The sequence below is a fragment of the Mustela putorius genome, unplaced genomic scaffold (genome assembly GCF_011764305.1).
Source record: "Mustela putorius furo isolate JIRA1106 unplaced genomic scaffold, ASM1176430v1.1 tig00003842_pilon_pilon_pilon, whole genome shotgun sequence".
Lineage (NCBI taxonomy): Eukaryota > Metazoa > Chordata > Mammalia > Carnivora > Mustelidae > Mustela > Mustela putorius.
Genome location: NW_025421995.1, coordinates 102,461 through 123,428, shown reverse-complemented (window position 1 = coordinate 123,428; position 20,968 = coordinate 102,461). Strand labels below are relative to the sequence as shown.

Genomic DNA, 20,968 nt, shown 5'->3' with positions numbered 1-20,968 from the left:
AACTACATGCATTTATATGTGTTTGGAACATAAGCAGCCATTATAAACATTTTAAGAAATCGTGTTTGACATTTATAAACATTCTTTTGGGGATATTAATAACTTATTTTTTGGTTAGTGTTACAAGTTATTCAGAGTTGTGTACAATAGTGAGAAGTCTCATTGAACGAATACAGAGTATTTCTCAGAAACTTAGGTAATAAGGCATTGATCTATAAAAGTAGTATGTAGGGTAGCCTGGCTGGCTCAGTTAGTAGAGCATGTGACTCTTGATCTTGGGGGTGTGAGTTGGAGCCCCATGGTGGAGGTAGGGATTTCTTAAAAATAAAATCTTTAAAAAAATAGTTTTGTTTTGTTTTTAAGATTTTATTTATTTATTTGACAAAGAGCATGCAAGCAGGGGGAGCATCAGGCAGAGGGAGAGGGAGAGGGAGAAGCGGGCTCCCTGCAGAGCCCAGTGGGGGGCTTGGTAGGACCCTGGGATCAGGACCTGAGCTGAAGGCACCCCTCAAATGCACATTTGTTGAAGAGACAAAAACTAAAGGTGATTTATGAAGAGGAGAAGCTACCATATTTTTAATTTTTTCACTTTCTTTTTGGATTGAATGTATGATATTGACCATAGCTATGGTCGATTTTAGTCTTAAAGTAGGTAACTGATCTCTGTTGACCAAAATTGGAAAATACTTTGTCCCTGTTTTCCCCTTCTTTTAAACTTCCATTTTTACATCTCAGGTGAAAATCTTAATTATTTATTACATGATTCCTGCCCAGGAATTCTGCTCTCTGGTTTTATCCTAGTGGCTCGATAAAACCTGTCCTAAAGGATAGCAGTTTTCTGCTTGGGGAGAAGTTGTAGCCTAAGAGGGAAACAAGTTATCTTTGAGACTTGATGCCTCTTCTCAGGAAGAGGATCTTTAAGTAGATCTTAGCTTTTGTTTCCTGACTGTAGTGTTTTTCTGCTAGTTTTTACACTGTTTGCCAACAGTCAGCTTTCTGCATCTTAAGAAATCTTTCCTTCAGCTGAATTTGCCTCCTGTGTTCCTTACTCTTGTTCTTAACATACTAGATTTTTAAAAAGAATATTCTTGACTCATGGCCTTTACTGCCTCTTTTCCTTTTTCTTTTTTAAGATTTTATTTTTAGTAATCTCTGCACACAGTGCAGGGCCGGAACTCAGCACCCTAAGATGAGGTTGCATGCTCTGCCGGCTGAGCCAGCCAGGTTCCCCTGTTGCTTCATTTTCTACTTAATTTTTTAGAGCCTTGCTTCTGTATGCTTGCTACTTTATTGAAAGTTGCTCTCAGGTGTTTTTTAAAGATCTTGTTGTCAAATTCAGTGGAAGTTTTTTTGATTGTCAGCATTTTAAGCCACATTAGCATTGAAAACTTTTTGTTGAGGTTTTCTCTAGCGGCTTTGAATTTATGTATTCCTGATTCTTCTCTAATTCCTGATTTCCTGGTTAGTGGTTCTTCCTGAGTCCTAAATTCTGCATTTTCTCGAGAACCTTCTTCAATCTCTTTTTTCTCCTTCCTGCTTTCTTTCTTTTGTTTTTTTTTTTTTTAAGATTTTATTTATTTATTTGTCACAGAGAAAGAAGCGAGAGCAAGTGGCAGGCAGAGACAGAGGCAGAGAGAGAAGCAGGCTCCCCGCCAAGCAAGGAGCCCAACGTGGGACTTGATCCCAGGACGCTGGGATCATGACCCCAGCCGAAGGCAGCCGCTTAACCAACTGAGCCACCCAGGCGTCCCTCCTTCTTGCTTTCTTTGTTGGCTCTATCGCAGTTTCAGTTTAGTCTTTTAGGGGAGCAACTCCCTAATCTGTTTATCTGGCTGTGTTCATACATCCAGTTTATAGCCCTGCATTCCCGGCTATTTGCCAGTAACCTTTGTGTACCACTGTTACATCAACCCATTATCTCTAAAAGAATGTCAGCATCCCATTTCTGTATTCCAGATTATTCTGATGGCATTAGTATCCTTCTAGTTCCCAGGTTTGAAACTTTAAGGACTTAATTGATTCCTTGTTATTGTTGGGGTTTTTGTTTTATTTGGCGAGGGGTCTGTTTTTCATAGCCAGTCTTTTTTTCTTTTTTTAAATACCCATGTATTCTCTTGAGTGCGTACCACAACACTATTTACTCTCTTTGCCATTATTTTAGTTTTGTGTTATTGGATTGATTAATTATCCTGCTTTCCCCACTCTCCATACTTGTCTGTGTGATTAATCTGTTTAAAGCACAGCTCTCATGTTTTTCCTATCTGTGTATTTATTCCCTTTTGCTTGTAGAATAAAATCTAGGCATTTTTAGACCAAGCATTCAAGGCCTGGTCTATGATGCAGTCACTATGGTTGGAAACAGGATGAAGAATCAAGTTTGATGTTGGAGTGTAGGAGTGAGAGATAAAGCTGAACTGTTAGTCAAAGAACTGCATGTTTTTGAGCTTGGTTATCTAACAGATAATTAATACTCATCCCATCTAAAAAGCATTGAATCATACTGTCTGCTATTTGTGTCCTTGTAGCAGTGTTTCTTTATTATTATTTAATCCTTTCCTCAAAGGATCACTGTTGTCCTAATAGTCTACCAAGGTTTTAAACGCTTAGATCTTACTGTTTCTTATTTGTGTATCTGAATATTTTTCTGTGTTCTAATTACTTTCTGCCAACCGTAGACTTGTTGTTTGGAGGAATTTTTGCCAATCCTAAGAAGAAAGTGATTGTTTTGAATGACCAGTTTAGTTTGAATAACTGTACATGACTTGTCAATTTGCTCAATTCTTTCATAGGAAGGACCATTGAGACCTGTTCTTGAATACATTGATCTGGTCAGCAGTGATGATGAAGAGCCTAGCACCTCTTATAGTGATGTAAGTACTTATATTTGATTTGCATTTCTTTCACTTCTGTCATTTAAGAGGCATTGTCTAAAAAGAGCTATCAAGTCGATGATGGTTGTTTTTTGGATCTGTAGTACTTTAGAGAATGGCCCGATTCTGTAGAGTGAACCACAAAAGGTGTCCATTGAGTTCTTGGCCCAAAATATCTCCTACTTCCAGTTTTGTTTCTTTACTTTCAGTGAGGATGTGAAAGGATAACACAACACAGGAAAGTTCTAAGCCTTGAAGATGATATCTGATAAAAGGAACATGGAATAAAAAAACTGCAAGCTTTTTGGCTCCTTGTGCCCTTCTCCTTTCCCATCTCTCCTCAAGTGCCATGTGTAACTGGATTCTTTTCTTCCAGAACCACGTGGCCACAGAAAGTTTGTTTTACATTGGAAGGAAGGCTATGTGAAGACCTTTTAGGAAATGGAATGTGGGAAAGGGTTTAGGTGGCATGGTACTTCAGTCGTCACTCCTTTTAACCTCATCTATCCCTCACATATTTAGAGTTTTTTCTCTTACCTGTGATTTTTTGGTTGTGGGTACCCTTAAACCAATATTTCCCTTACTCTGAGAATCAAACTAGCTGAGCCCTTTGTAGCAATCTTGTCTTTCATTTGTCTTAGCCCAAATTTCTATTAATGGGCTATTTTCTTGATGGGTTAGAGAACTCCTGGCTCTTCTCAACATGGGCAGAAAACTTTCTCTATGATAGAGGGGATTGAGACTTGGATGTGGAATCAGTATATGTAGGTTTTAATCTGAGCTTTGCTCCTTATTAATTCTTTGATTTTGGATAAATTAAGAAAACTTTAACCTTAGTTTCTTTATCAAATAAGGGTAATACCTACCTCACAGGGTTGTTGTGAGGACAAAATGAGGTAACATATGTAAATAAGCTCCTTGGAAACTACAAACAATAAAGTAGGGCTATGCAACTGGGAAGTTTTGTTATTCTTGGAGAGTGAACAGGAGAAAATTTTAAAGGGGCTTAAAAGTGACTGCAATGAGAACTTTTAGAAATCTTTTTTGTTCTCAGTAGAACTTTTCTTGAGTTCTCTGTTTTTTAGCTTTTACTTGTTGACTTACATACATTGAATGGGCTTTTTAAAAAAAGATTGTTAATCAACAATAGTCTCACCACCTCTTCTTATCCTAGCATGAGACCAAGCAGCAGGCCAGGATGGCACCACTTGAACTGGGCTTGTTTTCATTTTTTTTTTCATAGACAGAGTGCCACATTAATAGCCATAGTTGGTATTAGGTTTTTGTGTAGAAACCTTGTGGATTTGACTTCTGTGATCCCCTTGCTGATCTGTAGAGGATTGCATCTTTCATTGTTGTTATAATAATTTTAAAAATTGAGTTCTACTTACTGGACATGCATCTCTGCACTTAAAAGTTAACATATTAAAAGCATTTTTTTTTCTTCCTTGGTTTTCTTGTTCATGTGGATAACCCAGAGAATGCCTGAGTCTAAGGTGCCATCCTCTGAGAATCATCGCCCAGAAATGTGCTCTAGCTGCAGTGTTCCTCTTCCCATTGGAGACAGCAGCTCCTCCTCTGGGAGTTGCACCAGCAGTCCACAAAGGATAGTTTCTCAACCTTCTTCTGTTGAGAACCCATTGGAGAACCAGAAAAATGATCAAAGTAATTCAGATATTAAGATCTCTGAGACAGAGACACTTAAACCATCACAAAATTTTCAGACTCTGCCTTCATCTCCAGTTCTGGTCCCCCAAGAATCTTTGGCCTTTTCAGAGGTCAAGGAGGATTTACCTATAGAGTCTTCTTCAGCTTCACAGCATGGACAGGATGCCATCCTTTATCTTCAGACACAAGTGGCTGAGATGTCCCGAGTGATACGTGATCTGCAGTCTAGGAGCTGTTTTAGATTTCATCATTCTAGGCCAAGTGAGAACTCCTCAGTGCCATGGGACATATCCACCTCTAAGGATGAAAATTTATCCACAGTTGATGAAGAAACTGACTGCAAATCCCCCTCAGCTGATGACAAAGGGCAGCCAACTGACCCCAGTCAGTCTAGTTTCACAGGTCTTTTGAAAAGAATGGAACAGAGAGGTGTTATAAAGAGAGTAACATTACAATCTGAAGCAGAATCATGTGAAGGGAAACCTGATTGTATGACCTCTAAGAAACGTTTGGTTCCTCCATTGCATCCTCTTCTGAGAATTGCCACCACTGAGGTTTTTAAAGACCCTGCTGATTGCCATCCTTCTTCCTTCATGGGGCACAGGGTATATCCTGTGGCCAAGGATACCTCTCCTTTCCAACCAAATCCACCAGCTGAGGGCCCTATTGTAGAAGCATTAGAGCACAGCAAAAGAGGAAGCACAACATCTCCTCTAGATTCTACCTCAAAAGAAATGGAGGTCATGGGTTGTAGATTCTACCATGCTGCTTCCATTGCAGCCCGAGCTGCTAGCTACATGGCCTATATGACTCAATATCAGCGTAAACTCTGGGAAGATATGGAGGATCTCGTTCATGACCCAGAGTTTGATCGTGGAAAAGCAAGATGTATAATATCTGATGGTATGGATGCCGGACTTTGGCAACTTTGTACTACTAGAGACATAATGGATTCTGTAGTCAGAGTTATGGCAATGGCAATAGACTACAGAAGACAAGCCTGGCTCCGACTTACATCTCTCACTAAGAAAACCCAGGAGAAGATCTCACACTTGCCCTTTGATGGTACTTCCCTCTTTGGACAAGATGTGAATGCTGTTGTTGCAGAAGAAAACAGTATTAAGGAAAATGATTATAGAGACCACAACAAATACTATAACCAACATCGATACTTTTATAGTCATGATCAGAAAGCACATTATCACAATAGAGGATATTCCAAAGGAGATTGGTACAAACCTCGCAACCATCCTTATAGATACAGAAAAAAGGGAGAATCTCCAGAACGCCACGGGTACAAGAATTAATAGCCTGTTTGCGTTCAGCAGCATAGTCATCCAAGATCCTATTTTACTTGCTACTCCCCACTCAAACAGGATCTGCAGGTAGGAGGTCATGTCAGAAACTGATGCATGTCTGGAATTATCACAGCTAACATTTAAATTCTAGACTTTTCAAGTGGATATAATAAAGAGACTCATGTCTTATTGGCCAAGTGAGCAGTAGAGACTTTCACCTAAGTAGGGTTGGACAAAGGTTTACTTATTATTTCTGGTCCAAAATAAGTTCAGATGAGGGTACTCAGGAATCTGAATCCTCTTATGATTAAAGAAAAATATAAAGATCTGTTCCTCAGGAAAATCCTACTGATAAACTGAGGACTAGCTGATTTGGGGTCTGGAAATAACCTACTGTTAGATCCTTCATTTTTAGGTCATCAGTGCTTCCTTGTTCAGGCTTCAGCTTGTCAGATCTTCACAAAATGATAAATCTGTTGTACTGTGTTTATGTCAGGATGATCAACTTATCAAGAGTCCATACTACTCTCAAGCTGTCTTAGACTTCAGGATCAATCATGAAGCTGTATGTCAAGAACTGGAATACAAATCAAATTTTGCCAAATCCAGTTCGTTTCAGCGGGATGGCTAGATGTTACAGGTCTACTGTGGACACCAATTGGAAAAAGACTTTCCTTCCTGTAACATCTCTAGAAATTTTCACAGTAACTATCTTCATCGAGACCAATGGCTACCATGTCATTACCATTCAGAGCCACATGTGAGAGAATTCTTTATCATCACACCTAAGTCTCTGACCTATCAAGCTCTCAGATCTAAAGAAGCTTTGAGACCGAGGCATGGTGTTCTCTCAAGATACTCTGGGCTTTTCAGCAAGATGACCTTCTTAAGCTACCTTCTAAACAGTTGACTTTCTTGAGCTTGGTAATCCATCACAAAAAAGATACATACATTAGTGCCCTGGATATAAAGGATGTTATACCATCCAGGCATGCAAATCTGAACTCTTTTAAGAGAATTCCAAACATGCCTGACAATCTGGTCCTCTTATTGCAATAAAGAGGGATGCCATCAAACTAGATGATACTAAGAATCCTTAAGTGTTCAGTATTACTGTGGATGTCGTAAAGAGAACATCTCGCACAGCTCTGTTTCTGGATATTTATTTAAATGATGATATCCATTAGAGATTTCTTAAAAGTCTGAAATCAAGTTTACTGTTCTTCGTTTACTGTTCCCTTAATCTAGTCAGACTCATCAATAGAGACGACTATCTTTTTGCTCCCAGTTGGTTCCATTAATAGTTCTTCACAGTTCTGGAACTGGCAGCAGATACCTCAATTGTATATCTCACAGTATCTTTTTAAAATCTCAAGGCAGTGGCTGTGCAGTATACCAGCCCTTAGATCCTCGATTTTGCAGCATGACTTCAGAAATGGAGAAAGTGTCAAGTTTGAGGGGTCTGAATACATCACCTAGTATTATTTGCTTGGCAGCCAAAAAAATTTTTTTTTATCAACAGATTTAAAATTTTGTAACTTGGTTTGTCATACATCTGCATTTATTTCACCTGCTTGATCAAAATATTTTGAGTCTACTGTTAGTGGAATATAACACTGTTTTAGGATTCATATGGTTTCTATTTCTTGCCATAGTTCTTACACAGTGGTGATTGACATTTTCCCTAGTGCCCCACTTTCTGATGGTTGAAGCTCATTCCCCCTCCACTGTAACTATCTTCAGCACCCTTTTTACTACTTTCTCTCCCCATTTGTGCTAGAGGTTGAAGGTGCAAGCATACCTACTTAGAAGAAGCTATTTTATTTTGTCAGTAATTTCAGAGTACTATGTTGGTCCTATTTGTAAATTAAGCCTAAAAAACAGGCTTGACAGAGGAAATCATCTTGCAAACATTTACTTTTATTTTTGTATATTTTCCACAGTGTTTTACCTCTATCTTTTTTAGGTCCTTGCCAGTGATGTAGAAACTCTTTCATATTAAACTCCAGAAGATTATTGATTAACTACCCAAAAAGAAATAAGGGTCTAAAAAATCATTTAGATTTTTATAGTTTACGATATATATTGCATCCGTCAGGCAGTCTCATGTGCCCTTGACATGGCACTGTAGTTTCTTTTATGAAAGGACTAGTCACAGATGAACTTACTGGAGAGAGACCTTGGAACTGTTCTATGTGGCTGCACAGTTATACCTAGTTAGCTAAGGCTACTTCAGACTGTTCCCACTTTTCCATTTCTCTCCTTTCTTTCCCTGAATTAGATACTGGGTTACAAATGTGATGATTTTTGAGGTACTCTTATTTTCCAAAATCCAAACCAAAATGATGCTTGAAGACATAATTCTTTGAAACTACTTTGGCATTTCCACTTAATATGCTCTTCCTCATAGATTCTTTGTTTTTAATTCTGGTCAGAAAAAAAGAACAAAATTCACCACCTTAACCATTTTTAAGTGTACGGTTCACTAGTATAAGCTGTATTTACATTGTGTAGCTCCTCCTTAAATATTTATAAAACAGCATTGCTGTTCTCTTCCTCTTGTGTTATTTGTGTTGCTCAGTGTTAAAGTAACATTGCTTTGCCATTCTCTGATTGATAAGCTCAAGCATCTCCAGAGAATTTTCCTAAAAGTGGAGAGGTATTGAGGAGTCATCAAATTGTTGATCTGTAGATAACTTCTGAAGGGGATTTGTCAGTTCAGTCGGGACTGTCAGAATGCGGTAGAATGGAAACAGCTTTTAGCTGTAGATTAATCAGTCTCTTGATTGCAGAAGAAACATTCTTAACCTGTTTGTTTACTTTAAAATCTTTCTCTGGCATACTTGAATGGTGGTGGTGTTATAAAACTAAAAATGGGGCCCTGATGTAGGGAGACAACCCCCAAAGCATATGGAACTCAAAATTAAATAAGTTTTCATATTGTGCCTGCCACAGAATTCTCCATTGGGCGAACCTTAGATGTTTAAATATCTCTAGATTTTCTGGGATGCTTTGGGATAATTGCAAATTTAATGATTTGATATTCTCAGTGGGGATGCGTCTAATGATCCTTTTTCTTCAAAGTGTTATTTCTCCACTAGACATAAAATATATGTGAAGACTATGATTTCTTGCAGTTTCTGTGTACAGAGAAATTGTTTCCATTTGTTATATGAAGTGCCTTTTTAAATTTCACCCTATTGTTTAAAACTTAACATTTTGATGTCTTGCATATGTTGCTGGTGATATTTATGAGTTCTGTATAGTGATTTTTTTAATCTTGTAGTTTATTCATCATCTGTACAATTGCACTATCTAAATGTACTCTCCTTCTGAATGTTAATTTGTTTTCTTTATAGCACTGTTAATCCATTTCAGAAGGTTGTAGAGTATGACCCTCCCCCTTTATTTAAGTAACTACACAGTAGTTCTTTTTAGTTATTAGGGATTGGCTCAGTTTCTGAGCATTAAGGCAGCTTTGTTTTCTATCTGCAGGTTCTAGGTTTTCTGATTGAGTCATTTATCTCAGACTAACCTTGTTCTAAGCCATGGTAGCACAACTTATATTTGATAAGTGGATGTGTTTACTTGGTAAGAAGAAACAAGGACATTAGGAAAAGCAGTAAATTTGCTGACACTTTATCCTTTCTTTTTAGTGACAGCTTCCTTATTAGTGTAATTGCATTTAAACTTTTTTTTTTTTTTTAACTGCATGGCAACTTCTTTGTAATTCCATTTTAATTACTTGGCCCTCAAAATGACATTTTGAGGGGAACATAAACTCTTTCGGGATACTTGGATACTATTTAGTATATTATGTTAGTACTATACTAATAATTTACTGAATGATACCTAAGTGACCTGATTGATAATGTCCTTAAGGGCCCAATACATCAGGATAACCTCTCAGGTACTAAAAATGAGGAGGTTGGAACAGATACAATCCAGAATCCCTTCTAGCTACAAAGTTGGATAGAGTTAAATGCCATGGATGAACAGAGTTAAATGCCACATTCACTGTTGAGGATATAATTTAGTGGGATTCTGATGAAGGTTAGAAATTATGGACTAGATCTTTGTAGAAATAGTTTAAAAATTGCAATAACTGAAAACTTTTTTTTTTTTAATGTGAGGCATATTTTGCCCCAGACTTGCACTGTTTTAGGTTCCCTTGTCTTTTGAAATTTACCATTCTTAATGTTAATGGCTAGTCCAGTAATTGATTGTGATATATACATGTCATTTCAGTTGGCCAGGTCCATTCTTAGTTATTTTGTGGATACAGAAACCAATCAATTCTTCTGTCTTTCACTTAAGAAAATACACAGGTGGAAGTTATTATTTAACTGATGATGATCATTATTGAATGAAAATCTTTTAGTTATTTTTCAAAAAATAATGAGTTTTGTAAGCCATTAAAATATTCTTTTAAGGAATTTCCCTTCCTGGATGAATGATGAGAATATTGTTTTATTAAATCTTTTTTTCTCCTATTGATTAGTGGGATAATATTTTTATACTACTTTGTGTTTTCAGTTGCTTGACTTTGTAGTAATGAAAACTTTTTTATAGCAGTGTTTGGTACCATTGAGATATCTTTTACTGGAAATTATGTTTGCTTCTGGTGGGATGTATCTGGAAGTGATCACAGTCCAACCATTTCCTTTTGATGTTATCATATTAGTTCATTCTCTATATTGATCTTTTCTTCCCCTTAATGTAACACCTCTTTCTAGAAGGATGTCTGATCTTCCCTTAGTATCTTTGATGTAGATTATATTTTCTATTCTACCAGTAAATACTAGCCAGGATTTTGATGTGGCTTTGTATTTGTGTACTTAAATACAAATGTCTTCAGTATTATTGTAAGAGATTTTCTAGTTTTCTCTTTTGTCCTTTTTTTTTAAAAAGCAGCCAGTTTAGTCTCTGGAACTATTATTTCCTGGCTATTGAACTTCAGTCAGTTTTTAATGCTTTCTTATTTAATGGTAGTCTTATTTTTCTCATTTTGCATAGTTTCACACAAATGTATTACTACATATGGTTTACGGTTAATTGCATCTTCTCATAAAAATTCTAAGCCCATCACCATAAAGTTATAGAACAGCTCTGACATAAACTGTATCTAAAAATTAACCAGTTTTCTCTAAGTCTTAAGGGCTTTACCTATTTTATTGAGATAACTGTCTATTTCAAATGATGTCTTGGATTTTCTGATGCCTTGTCAAGAATTCAACAAGAATTCTCAGGTTGTCTGTACTTTATTTTCTTTTAGGACTCTGGAGATCTCTCGGCTTGTATTGAGTTTTCTAATATTTCTAAGTATATTCCTTGGTAGCAGTGAAAGTAAATCCTTTATATCTAGTTGTATTTTAAACTCTCCTTTGATCATAAATGCTTCAAGTGCTATGAATTCTGTTAGTAGTCTCCTTATAAGACCTATTTTCATATGCGATTTTTTCCTGTCAGCTATGTATCCTATGCCTTCTGTTTTCTGTCATTGCCTGTAAGAGTAGCTCTGTCATGTTATTCAGTTTTGAGCACTACAATTAGACCTCTTGTCAACTCACACTTTTATCTGTGATAATTATGTTTTGCACTACTTAGTGTGCATTTAACACTAGTACCCTACGTTTGTGGTCCCTTTATCTGTACCACTTTTAGTTACTAGGGCAACATGATGTGGGTGATTGGGGGGGAAGCATTTTCAAAGTCACTTGAACAGTCTCAAATTTTCAGATCCATTTTTTTTTTTAACATATTTAATTACATTAAACATCCTCCCGTTAGGTGTGAAGCCCTTTTTGCCTTGGTTCAAGTATAGTCAGTGTTTAACTAGCCTCATTTAGATTCTTAGCAAGAGTTGCATGCAAGTTGGTCTTTGTCTAATGCCTATAACAGCCCCTGTTTACTTTTAGCAAGAATATATTTTGAGATCTTGGAAGCACCTTTATAGCCTTGGGCCTAAGGGTTGTCTTCCTGCCTGGCAAGCAAGTGGAGGAGAGAATTTTCATTTATAGAGCTCACATTTACTACACTATGTGCTAAAATTTACAAGTTATTCTTGAGGAAGAAATTCACCCTTATTTTGCAGATGAAAAAATGAAACATTAAGTATGTTGCTCAAATGGTGGAGCCTAGCTTTTGAATATTAACTATTTTCCTCCACAGTCTCAGTTTAGCATTTTACTAGGCTGCCTCTTCATATTTTTCAAGGCTCAGTTCAAGTCTTAACTTCTCTGATAAGCTAATTTGACCTATACTAATCTTTTTCTTCCCTAAATTTTATGTTTATGGCTATATTCTTATTCCTCAGTACTTGATGTCTTACATTAACTAATTCTTGGTCATTTTGCTTGTCAGATCAGAAACTCTTGTTTTCCCGTTGAAATTTCACTGTGTGGGACTAAGACTGTTCTTGATGTATAGTCATTGACTTGTTTCACGTATTCTGTTCTTTTTCGGCACTAATCATTTTAGTCCATTTTTGCTTGTTTTTTTCTTTTTCTTCTACCTTTTTTTGTTATACCGTTTTGTTTCAGATACATGCTTAAGGTGGTTGTTTTTTTTTTTTCCAGATTCTTTAGGATATTGGGTAGGAAGGAAGGTGGTATGGTGCAGAGCACATGGTATTTAAATTCTAAGACCTTGGTCTGAGTATTAGCAAGTCAGTTACTTTCTGAGCCTCAGTTTTCCTACTCTCAAATGAGGTAATGCCTGGGAATACTTTGGAATTTCAAAAGCCCAGTACAGGTTTCTTTTCTTTCATAGTGTGCTTTTTCTACACACATAGATATATTATAACTGTGGAATGGTATTGGATATAAATACAGATACATTTTAAGATGTATATTTAGTAGCATGTAGTAGGTTCATATCATCAGATCATGTTCCCCTTGTTTACAGTTTTTAAGGCTCAACTGTTAAGCTATATTACAAGTTCATCAATGGATTAAGTCATTGAAAGACATATTTAAAGTAAAATAGTCTCTTTTCTCAAGTGCAGGCTCAAGAAATGCTCATAATAAACAGTAAGGAAATAAAGAGAATGTAGAATGAAGAGCTAGGTTATATAGGAATGTGTATATGATTTTTGATGGTTGCTGTTTTGTCACTTTGTGTCTATATTGGCAACAATCTTCTATCATAGTTTTCAGTACCTATGTACAGGCAGGCACTGAGGAAGGTGTGGAGGAACCTGGTTAATAAGAGATGGTATATTCTCTTAAGAGAAAGAAATACCAATATAATGTAACTGTTCTGTTTAGAGGAATGCCTGCAGTGAAGTTGGAACAAAACAGAAGGCCATTTAGAGGGATCAGGGAAAATTTTCCTACTTAGCAAATACTTGAGCTGAGGCTTGCATGTTGCAATCATGTTGATTGAAGAGCTAGTTGGACCAGAAGGGAATTAGGAGCCAGGCATTTAGATGAATCAGTGCATACAAAAGCATGTGAAACATTGTGTCTGGTTTCAGAATTATAAGGAACAGACTTTATGGGGGACAGTTGGTAGATACTAAGTTGAAGAAAGAGGATTAATTACCCATGAAAATGTATTGGTTCCAATCTATTCAAAATGTACCAAGTTTGTGTAGCTGTTATGTGTAAGGTCATAGAAGTAGTCTGTCCAGAGTTCGCTTTGTACCATAGTCCCCTGTGGTCAGCTAGCGCAATTCTTTTTCTTCCCTGAGCTGAGCCAAAGGAAGGCTTTTCAGTCAGTGTCCCTCTAGTCCCAGGAACAGCTCAAGCAGTGAAAAAGAACTGAGACACTAGTAGAGAACAACTTTGAAGATGAACAGGATGATGGCACTGAAGTGAAATGTGTATGGGTATACAGTTGCATACTTCAGGACCTCCTATTGACATTGTGTTCTCAGTGTAGCTAAATGTGGTTCATTTCCCTGTTCATTGGGTTACAGATAATTTGAGGGTAGACTTGGGGGAAATGAAGATATTTCTAAAAATGTTGCTTCATTGGAGTTTGGAGATGTTGTATTGAAGAAAGACCTGTGAACCTTGTGCCAGTGGTATCTCCAGCAGCACCCAAAACACATTTTGTCAATTTCCTGTTTGTTTTTCTGTGATTTGAGTTTCTTTTTTTGTTTTTGTTGCCACTTTCACCTTTTCTCTTTTCTTTTCATAATTCATCCTTATTCTTGCTGTGCCAGAGTTATAGCAGTGGCATTCAGGGTTAAAATTGCAACTCCCCTTTGCTACTTCAGAGGTACTTCAGAGGTACTTAAAAATTCTCAAGTTCCAGTTATGGTTTTGTTCTGTTGTGGTTTTGGTTTTTTATGGTCCTGTACTGAAGGAGAATCAAAGTCATTCTTCCTAGGAGGGGATTTTTATAAGTATAGATATTGGCAGTTTACCCAAAAGACAATACAGGAAGAAGAATCTTATTTAACAGGTTTGGTGGTACTAGTCTTCTTAACTAAGTAAAGTTCTTTACGGAATGGGGTATATCTATATGTATGTTTTTTAAGTTTGCCATATAAAGCAGATGTTATGTGTACTTTGTATTTGTAAACAATAACCAGTTGGGGGTGGGAAGATGGTTGCTTTGTACAAAAGGGTTGTTTCCTGGTTCCAAAGCTTTGCTGCTGGAGATGGTAAATAAATATTGTACTGCTTTGCTGTGTTTATCCCTTCTGCTCTCTCTGTATTTGAATATAAAATACTTAAGAAAAATTGTTGCTTTTCAAAATGTTATTTTGGGATGTGGTTTGAGCCATGAGTTGGGCAGAAGGGGTTTCTGATAAACAGAACTTCAGGGAGGGTAAACTTCAGAGCAAAATATGTGCCACAGCTTTGTGATGGGCAATAATAAGCAGGCTTTGGAATTTGAGTTTGTGTGGAATAAAGCAGTTGTTTCAGGAATTATATTCAAACCAAAAGCACTGGTTAGATGGATAGCTATGATTAATGATTTACAAAGTTAATTCATTCCACTATCACAGTTGGTTTCTCCTTTGAGCTTTCTTTAAACTTGGGGTTCCCTTTACACAGAAGATAAGGATGATGGCCAGAATAATCAATCTCCATTGGATGCCCTGCTGACTAGTGTCAGCTGAGATTCAGGGAAATTCTATAACAACAGCAAATAAACCTCTGCCTTGGATTATTCTCTACATCCCCTCTTGCTATACCTCCCCCTCTGCCTCCTACAAAATTCATCTTCCCTTATTACTGGCTTTTCTGTAGCCAGAAAAGTGCTTTTGGTGAGTCAGATAGGGAACTGGGTTGTTGTGATCACTTCTCTGGATAACTCTTCTCATGGAGTGTTTTCTCCTAATTTATATCACCCTGTACAGAAGTGAGAGTTCATTTCATGGAGAAGATCCTTTGACTATATTCATGCTTCCATTTAAGAAGTAATTTTGGGGACGCCTGGGTGGCTCAGTTGATTGGACAACTGCCTTCGGCTCAGATCATGATCCCGGAGTACCGGGATCGAGTCCCACATCGGGCTCCCAGCTCCATGGGGAGTCTGTTTCGCTCTCTGACCTTCTCCTCACTCATGCTCTCTCTCACTGTCTGTCTCTCAAATAAATAAATAAAATCTTTAAAAAAAAAAAAAGAAGTAATTTTGTATAATGCCAAATTTGATTGTTACTCAAAAACTAAAGTGCTTTTTAGAGATTAGTAGTGATTTTAAAATAAAAAAATCAGTTGCTTATTATAAAAAGGCTCAGTGGTATAATGCCACAAGCTATTGTAAAATGATAATTTCATCTGTGAAACCCTGCCTTTTTCAATATTGTATTTCTAGAAAATGCTTTACAAAAGCAGAATTATTCCTTTAATTTTGCATTTCCTTTGACTTGATATTGGCAAGTATTTTTAGAAAACTGATTTAGCTAGTTATGGCAGTTGGGAAGTGACTAAGAAGCTCAGCCTTTGGGTGAGCAGGTGAATGAAGGGTGAAATGAAAGATCAGCCTCTATTTAATATTTGAAAAAAATTTATTCATGGACCTTAAAAAGCTTTGTTCAACAGAGTAGAGCCCATTTTTTCAGCATTCAGTTCTAAGCCCAGTTCTTAACTGCCAAAGGGGGGTTGTCAAGTATATGGCACTTGGCTTTTTAAACCATAATACACTGCAGGATGAGAGTGAATGGTTTAAGAAACAGGCATTTTCTAGGTGTAGGTGACTTCTCAAAGAAAGCCCACCTATGAAATTCAAGTTTGGTTTTTTGGTTTTTTTTTTTTTTAAAGATTTAAAAAATTTATTTGACAGAAATCACAAGTAGGCTGAGAGGCAGGCAGATGGAGAGGGAGAAGCGGGTCAGAACCAATTTTAAGCAGGCTCCCCGCTAAGCAGAGAGACTAATGTGGGGCTCCATCCCAGGACCCCGAGATCATGACCTGAACCAAAGGCAGAGGCTTAACCCACTGAGCCATCCAGGTGCCCCCAAAATTCAAGTTCTTATAAAAATTTATTTTTGGGACACTATTAGCTTCCATGCAAATAAATATAGTAAACATTGCAAAGTTACCTTGTTCACTGGAAAAGTTAAGAATCTTGCTTTCTAGTCTTATGTCCCAAACAGGAAAAGAGGAAAGTCAGGTATAGCTGAATAAGCTAATATTTTCAAGTTTCAATTTTTAATTTGCCTAATTGTACTTTTTTTATTTTTAAAGATTTTATTTATTTATTTGACAGAGAGAAATCACAAGTAGACAGAGAGACAGGCAGAGAGAGAGAGAGAGGGAAGCACCCTGAGATCACGACCCGAGCCGAAGGCAGTGGCTTAACCCACTGAGCCACCCAGGCACCCTGAAATTTTTTTTTTTTTAAAGATTTCATTTATTTATTTGACAGACGGAGATCACAAGTAGGCAGAGAAGCAGACAGAGAGAGGAGGAAGCAGGCTCCCTGCTGAGCAGAGAGCCCAAGCGCCCTGAAATTTTGTTAAAAAATGTTTATTACGTGTGCTAATTGTAGAAATACTAGAAAATGGAAATTAAAATTTCTCCATATAGAAACAATGATTGTTAACCTTTTGATTTCTAGCCTTCTAGGTTTTACTTACATGTTATAATAAAAGATAATTATTTTCACTTAAATATTAGTGAGGGAAAGAAAACATTGAAATATAGACAGATTGTAGCTTCATTGATTAGTGGTATTTTGTGCCATTTTTTCATTAATTTGTTGATACCGTTATGATTTATTTTATAATTCACATAGAAAGTAGATGAGTTTCACATTAATGTTAGAAATTTTAATAGTTTCCAGAAAATATTTGTTAGCTCACTAAACTTGATTAGGAAATGAAAGTATTAATTATGTTGGTGAAAGTTTTGTCTGAATGGTGGAATTTGCATTGAATGTGACTTTTTTAAAAGACTATTTATTTGACAGAGATCACAAGTAGGCAGTGAGAGAGGGGGAAGTAGGCTCCCTGCTGAGCAAAGAGCCTGATGTGGGGCTTGATCCTAGGACCCTGAGACCATGACCTAAGCCAAAAGGAGAGGCCCAACCCTCTGAGCCACCCAGGCGCTCCTGAATGTAACTTCTGATGCTCTTTTGTGATCTGGATTTTGAGTTTATGGTCAGAACCAATTTTAAGTTCAACTGAACTGATTTCAACTTCCCTGGTGGTCTAGTGGTTAGGATTCGGCGCACTTTCTCAACTGAACTGATTTCAAGTTTGAAGTGTTATCAGTTTATAGCAAAGAGAAAAATCAAGGTAGTGCAGCTCATAAAGCTAAATTTGTTTTGGGGGCCTGGGTGGCACAGTTGGTTAAGCGACTGCCTTTAGCTCAGGTCATGATCCTGGAATCCTGGGATTGAGTCCCACATCAGGCTTCCTGCTTAGCAGGGAGTCTGCTGCTCCCGCTGACCTCTTTCATGTTCTCTCTTTCTCTCTCACTCAAATACATAAATATTTTTTTTAAAAAATCTAAATTTGTTTTTGTTTAAAATGAGACTATTAAGGGAAATTTTAAACTATTACCTTGGGGTATTACTGTGCCTTATTCTTTAGAAATGATGGTAATCATTGATATTAGTTTCTTTAAAAATGCCCTTACTTGGGGCTGCCTGGGTGGCTCAGTTGGTTGGGCGACTGCCTTGGGCTCGGTCATGGTCCTGGGATCGAGTCCCACATTGGACTCCCAGCTCCATAGGGAGTCTGCTTCTCCCTCTGACCTTCTCCCCTCTCATTCTCTCTCTCTCTCTCAAATAAATAAATAAATAAATAAATAAATAAATAAATAAATAAATAAAATCTTTTTTAAAAAATGCCCTTACTTGACAAAATAATGGAATCCTTTGCCAGGCTTTCCTTTTTTCTTTGCCCCCAGTTCTGTTGACCCATTGAATTCTATCATTCCAGATTAGATCTCTTAAGAAAGCCCTCTTCCTTTCCTGCCCTCTTCCTACTTCTAGACTTGGAATTTTTGCTGTAACTCTACCATACCACATTAAAACTTAAACATTAAAAAAAAAAACAAACTTAAACATTTTGTCCTCAAGAACAAAAGAATTCTTGCTTTCTCCTATATAGGCATACCTTGGAGATATTGTGGGTTTGGTTCCAGACCACTGCAATAATATAAATATTAAGTGTGTAGGAGTATTATGGCTAAAAAAAAAAAACACCTTAATTTAAAAATACTTTATTGCTGGGGCGCCTGGGTGGCTCAGTGGGTTAATCCTCTGCCTTCGGCTCAGGTCATGATCTCGGGGTCCTGGGATTGAGCCCCACATCGGGCTCTCTGCACAGCAGGGAATCTGCTTCCCCCTCTCTCTGCCTGCTTCTTTGCTTACTTGTGGTCTCTCTCTCTCTGTTACATGAAGAAATTTAAAAAATTTTTTTAAATCTTTAAAAAAAAATAAAAATACTTTATTGCTAAAAAATGCTAACTATCATCTGAGTTTTTGGTGAGCCTTAACCTTTTTGCTAGTGGAGGGTCTTGCCTTAATATTGATGACTTCTGACTGACCAGGTTGGTGGTTGCAGAAAGTTGGGGTGGCTGTGGCAATTTCTTAATACAAAACAGTAGTGAAGTTTACCACATCAATGAACTGTAGCTTTCAGGAATGATTTCTCTCGCATAGTTGTGTTCTAAATCCTTTGTTGTCACTTAAACAGTCTTCACAGCATCCTCACAATGAGTAGATTCTATCTCAAGAAACCTCTTTGCTCATCCATAAGAAGCAGTTTCTCATCTGTTCAAATTTTGTCATGAGGTTTCAGCAATTTAGTCACATCTTAGGCTCTACTTCTAATTCCAGATCTCTTGCTATTTCTACCACATCTACAGTTATTTCCTCCATGGAAGTTTTGAACCCCTCAAAGTCATCATGAGGTTGGAATCAACTATTTTCAAACTCCATTAATGTTGATGCTTCAACCTCTTTCCATGAATCCTGAAAGTTCTTAGCAGCATAAAGAATGGTAAATCCTTGCTGGAAGGTTTTCAGTTTTCTTTGCTCAGATCTTTCAGAGTAATCACTGTCTGTGGCAGCTTACATTCTAACAGAATGTACTTCATAAATAGTAAGACTTGAGAGTTGAAGTTTTTCCTTGATCCTTGGCCTACGGAATGAATGTTGTGTTAGCAGACATGAAAACAACCTTCTCTTACTGTACATCTCCATCTCCATTGGGTGACCAGTCCATTGTCTGTGAGAAGTCAGATTTTGAAGGAATGTTTGTTCTGAGCAGTAGGTCTCAAAAGTGGGCTTAAAATATTCAGTGAACCATCATGTAAACAGATGTGCTCTTATCTTGGCCTTACTCCATTTATAGAGCAGAGACTGAGTTGAGTTAGCATAATTCTTAAGGGACCTAGAATTTTCAGAATGGTCAACGAACATTGATTCCAACTTAAAATGTCACCAGCTGTGTTGGCCCCTGACAAGAGAAGCCTGTCCTTGTAAATTTTGAAACAGGCATTGACTTCTCTAGCTATGAAAGTCCTAGATAGCCTCTCCTTTCCAATAGAAGGCTGTTTCATCCATATTGAAATTCTGTGGCTTAGTGCAGCCAGCCACCTTCATTAATTTTCTCAGCTAGAGCTTCTGGGTAACCTGCTGTAGCTTCTACATCAGCTTCTGCTGCTTCATCTTGTACTTTGATATTATGAGGCAGCTTTTCCTAAGCCTCATGAATCAACCTCTGCTAGCCTCAAACTTCTCTTTTTCCTTATTCTCTATTTCCTTATTCTCCGAGCCGTCAAAGAATTGAAGAGTTAGGGCTTTGTTCTGGATTGGGCTTTGGCTTAACAGAATGTTGTAGCTGGTTTGAGCTGTCTAAACCACTAAAACTGTCTTCATATCAGCAGTAAGGCTGTTTTGCTTTCTCTCATTCATGTATTCACTAGAGTAGCACTTGTACTTTCCTTCAAGAACTTTTCCTTTGCATTCAAAACTTGACTGTTTGGCCCAAGGGGCCTTGCTTCCAGCCTACCATGGTTTTCAGTATGTTTTTTCCACTAAGCTTAATCATTTCCAGCTTGTAAAATGATAAATGTGCAGCTCTTCCTTTCACCTGAACACTTAGAGGACCATCCTCAGGTTACTGATTACCCTAATTCCAAATATTTATAACTCAGGAAATAGGGAGGCCTAAGGAAGGGGAGTGAGACAAAGGAATGAACAGTGAATGGAGCCATCTGAACACAATGTTTATGCAATCTTATAGGAGTGCAGTTCATGGCACCCCCAAATCAATTATAATACTAACATCAAAGATCACAGATTGCTGCAACAAATATAATGATAATGAAAACTTTTGAAATTTCTCAATTACCAAAATGTGACACAGGCCTGAACTGAGCAAATGCTGTTGGAAAAATTGTACCAATAGACTTGCTGGATGCAGGGTTGCCACAGACCTTCAATTTGTTAAAAAAAAAACACCAAAGAAAACAAAAAAACAACACCATATCTGCAAAAGCACAGTATAATGAGGTATGCCTATACATGCTTAACTTTCACGGGTATGTGTACTCAGGGATTTTTAAAAGATTTTATTCATTTTATTTGACAGAGACAGAGGTAGGCAGAGAGGCAGGCAGAGAGAGAGGGAGGAGGAAGCAGGCTCCCTGCCAAGCAGAGAGCCCGATGCAGGCCTTGATCCCAGGACTCTGGGATCATGACCTGAGCCAAAGGCAG

The 20,968-nt window shown here is 37.4% G+C and overlaps 1 protein-coding gene across 6 annotated transcripts in view; it reads left to right on the top strand.

Annotated features, from left to right (window-relative positions):
* Window positions 1–20,968, top strand: part of ZNF451 (zinc finger protein 451) — a 92,983-nt gene that overhangs the window by 5,742 nt on the left and 66,273 nt on the right. For 5 of the 6 annotated variants that reach the window (XM_013045879.2, XM_004772390.3, XM_013045881.2 and 2 more), the window contains one exon: window positions 2,790–2,870. In XM_013045879.2, coding sequence (XP_012901333.1) covers window positions 2,790–2,870 — 81 coding nt within the window. Of the gene's footprint in view, window positions 1–2,789; window positions 2,871–4,348; window positions 14,530–20,968 lie in introns of those variants that run through there. The other variant, XM_004772392.3, reaches the window with a different exon arrangement.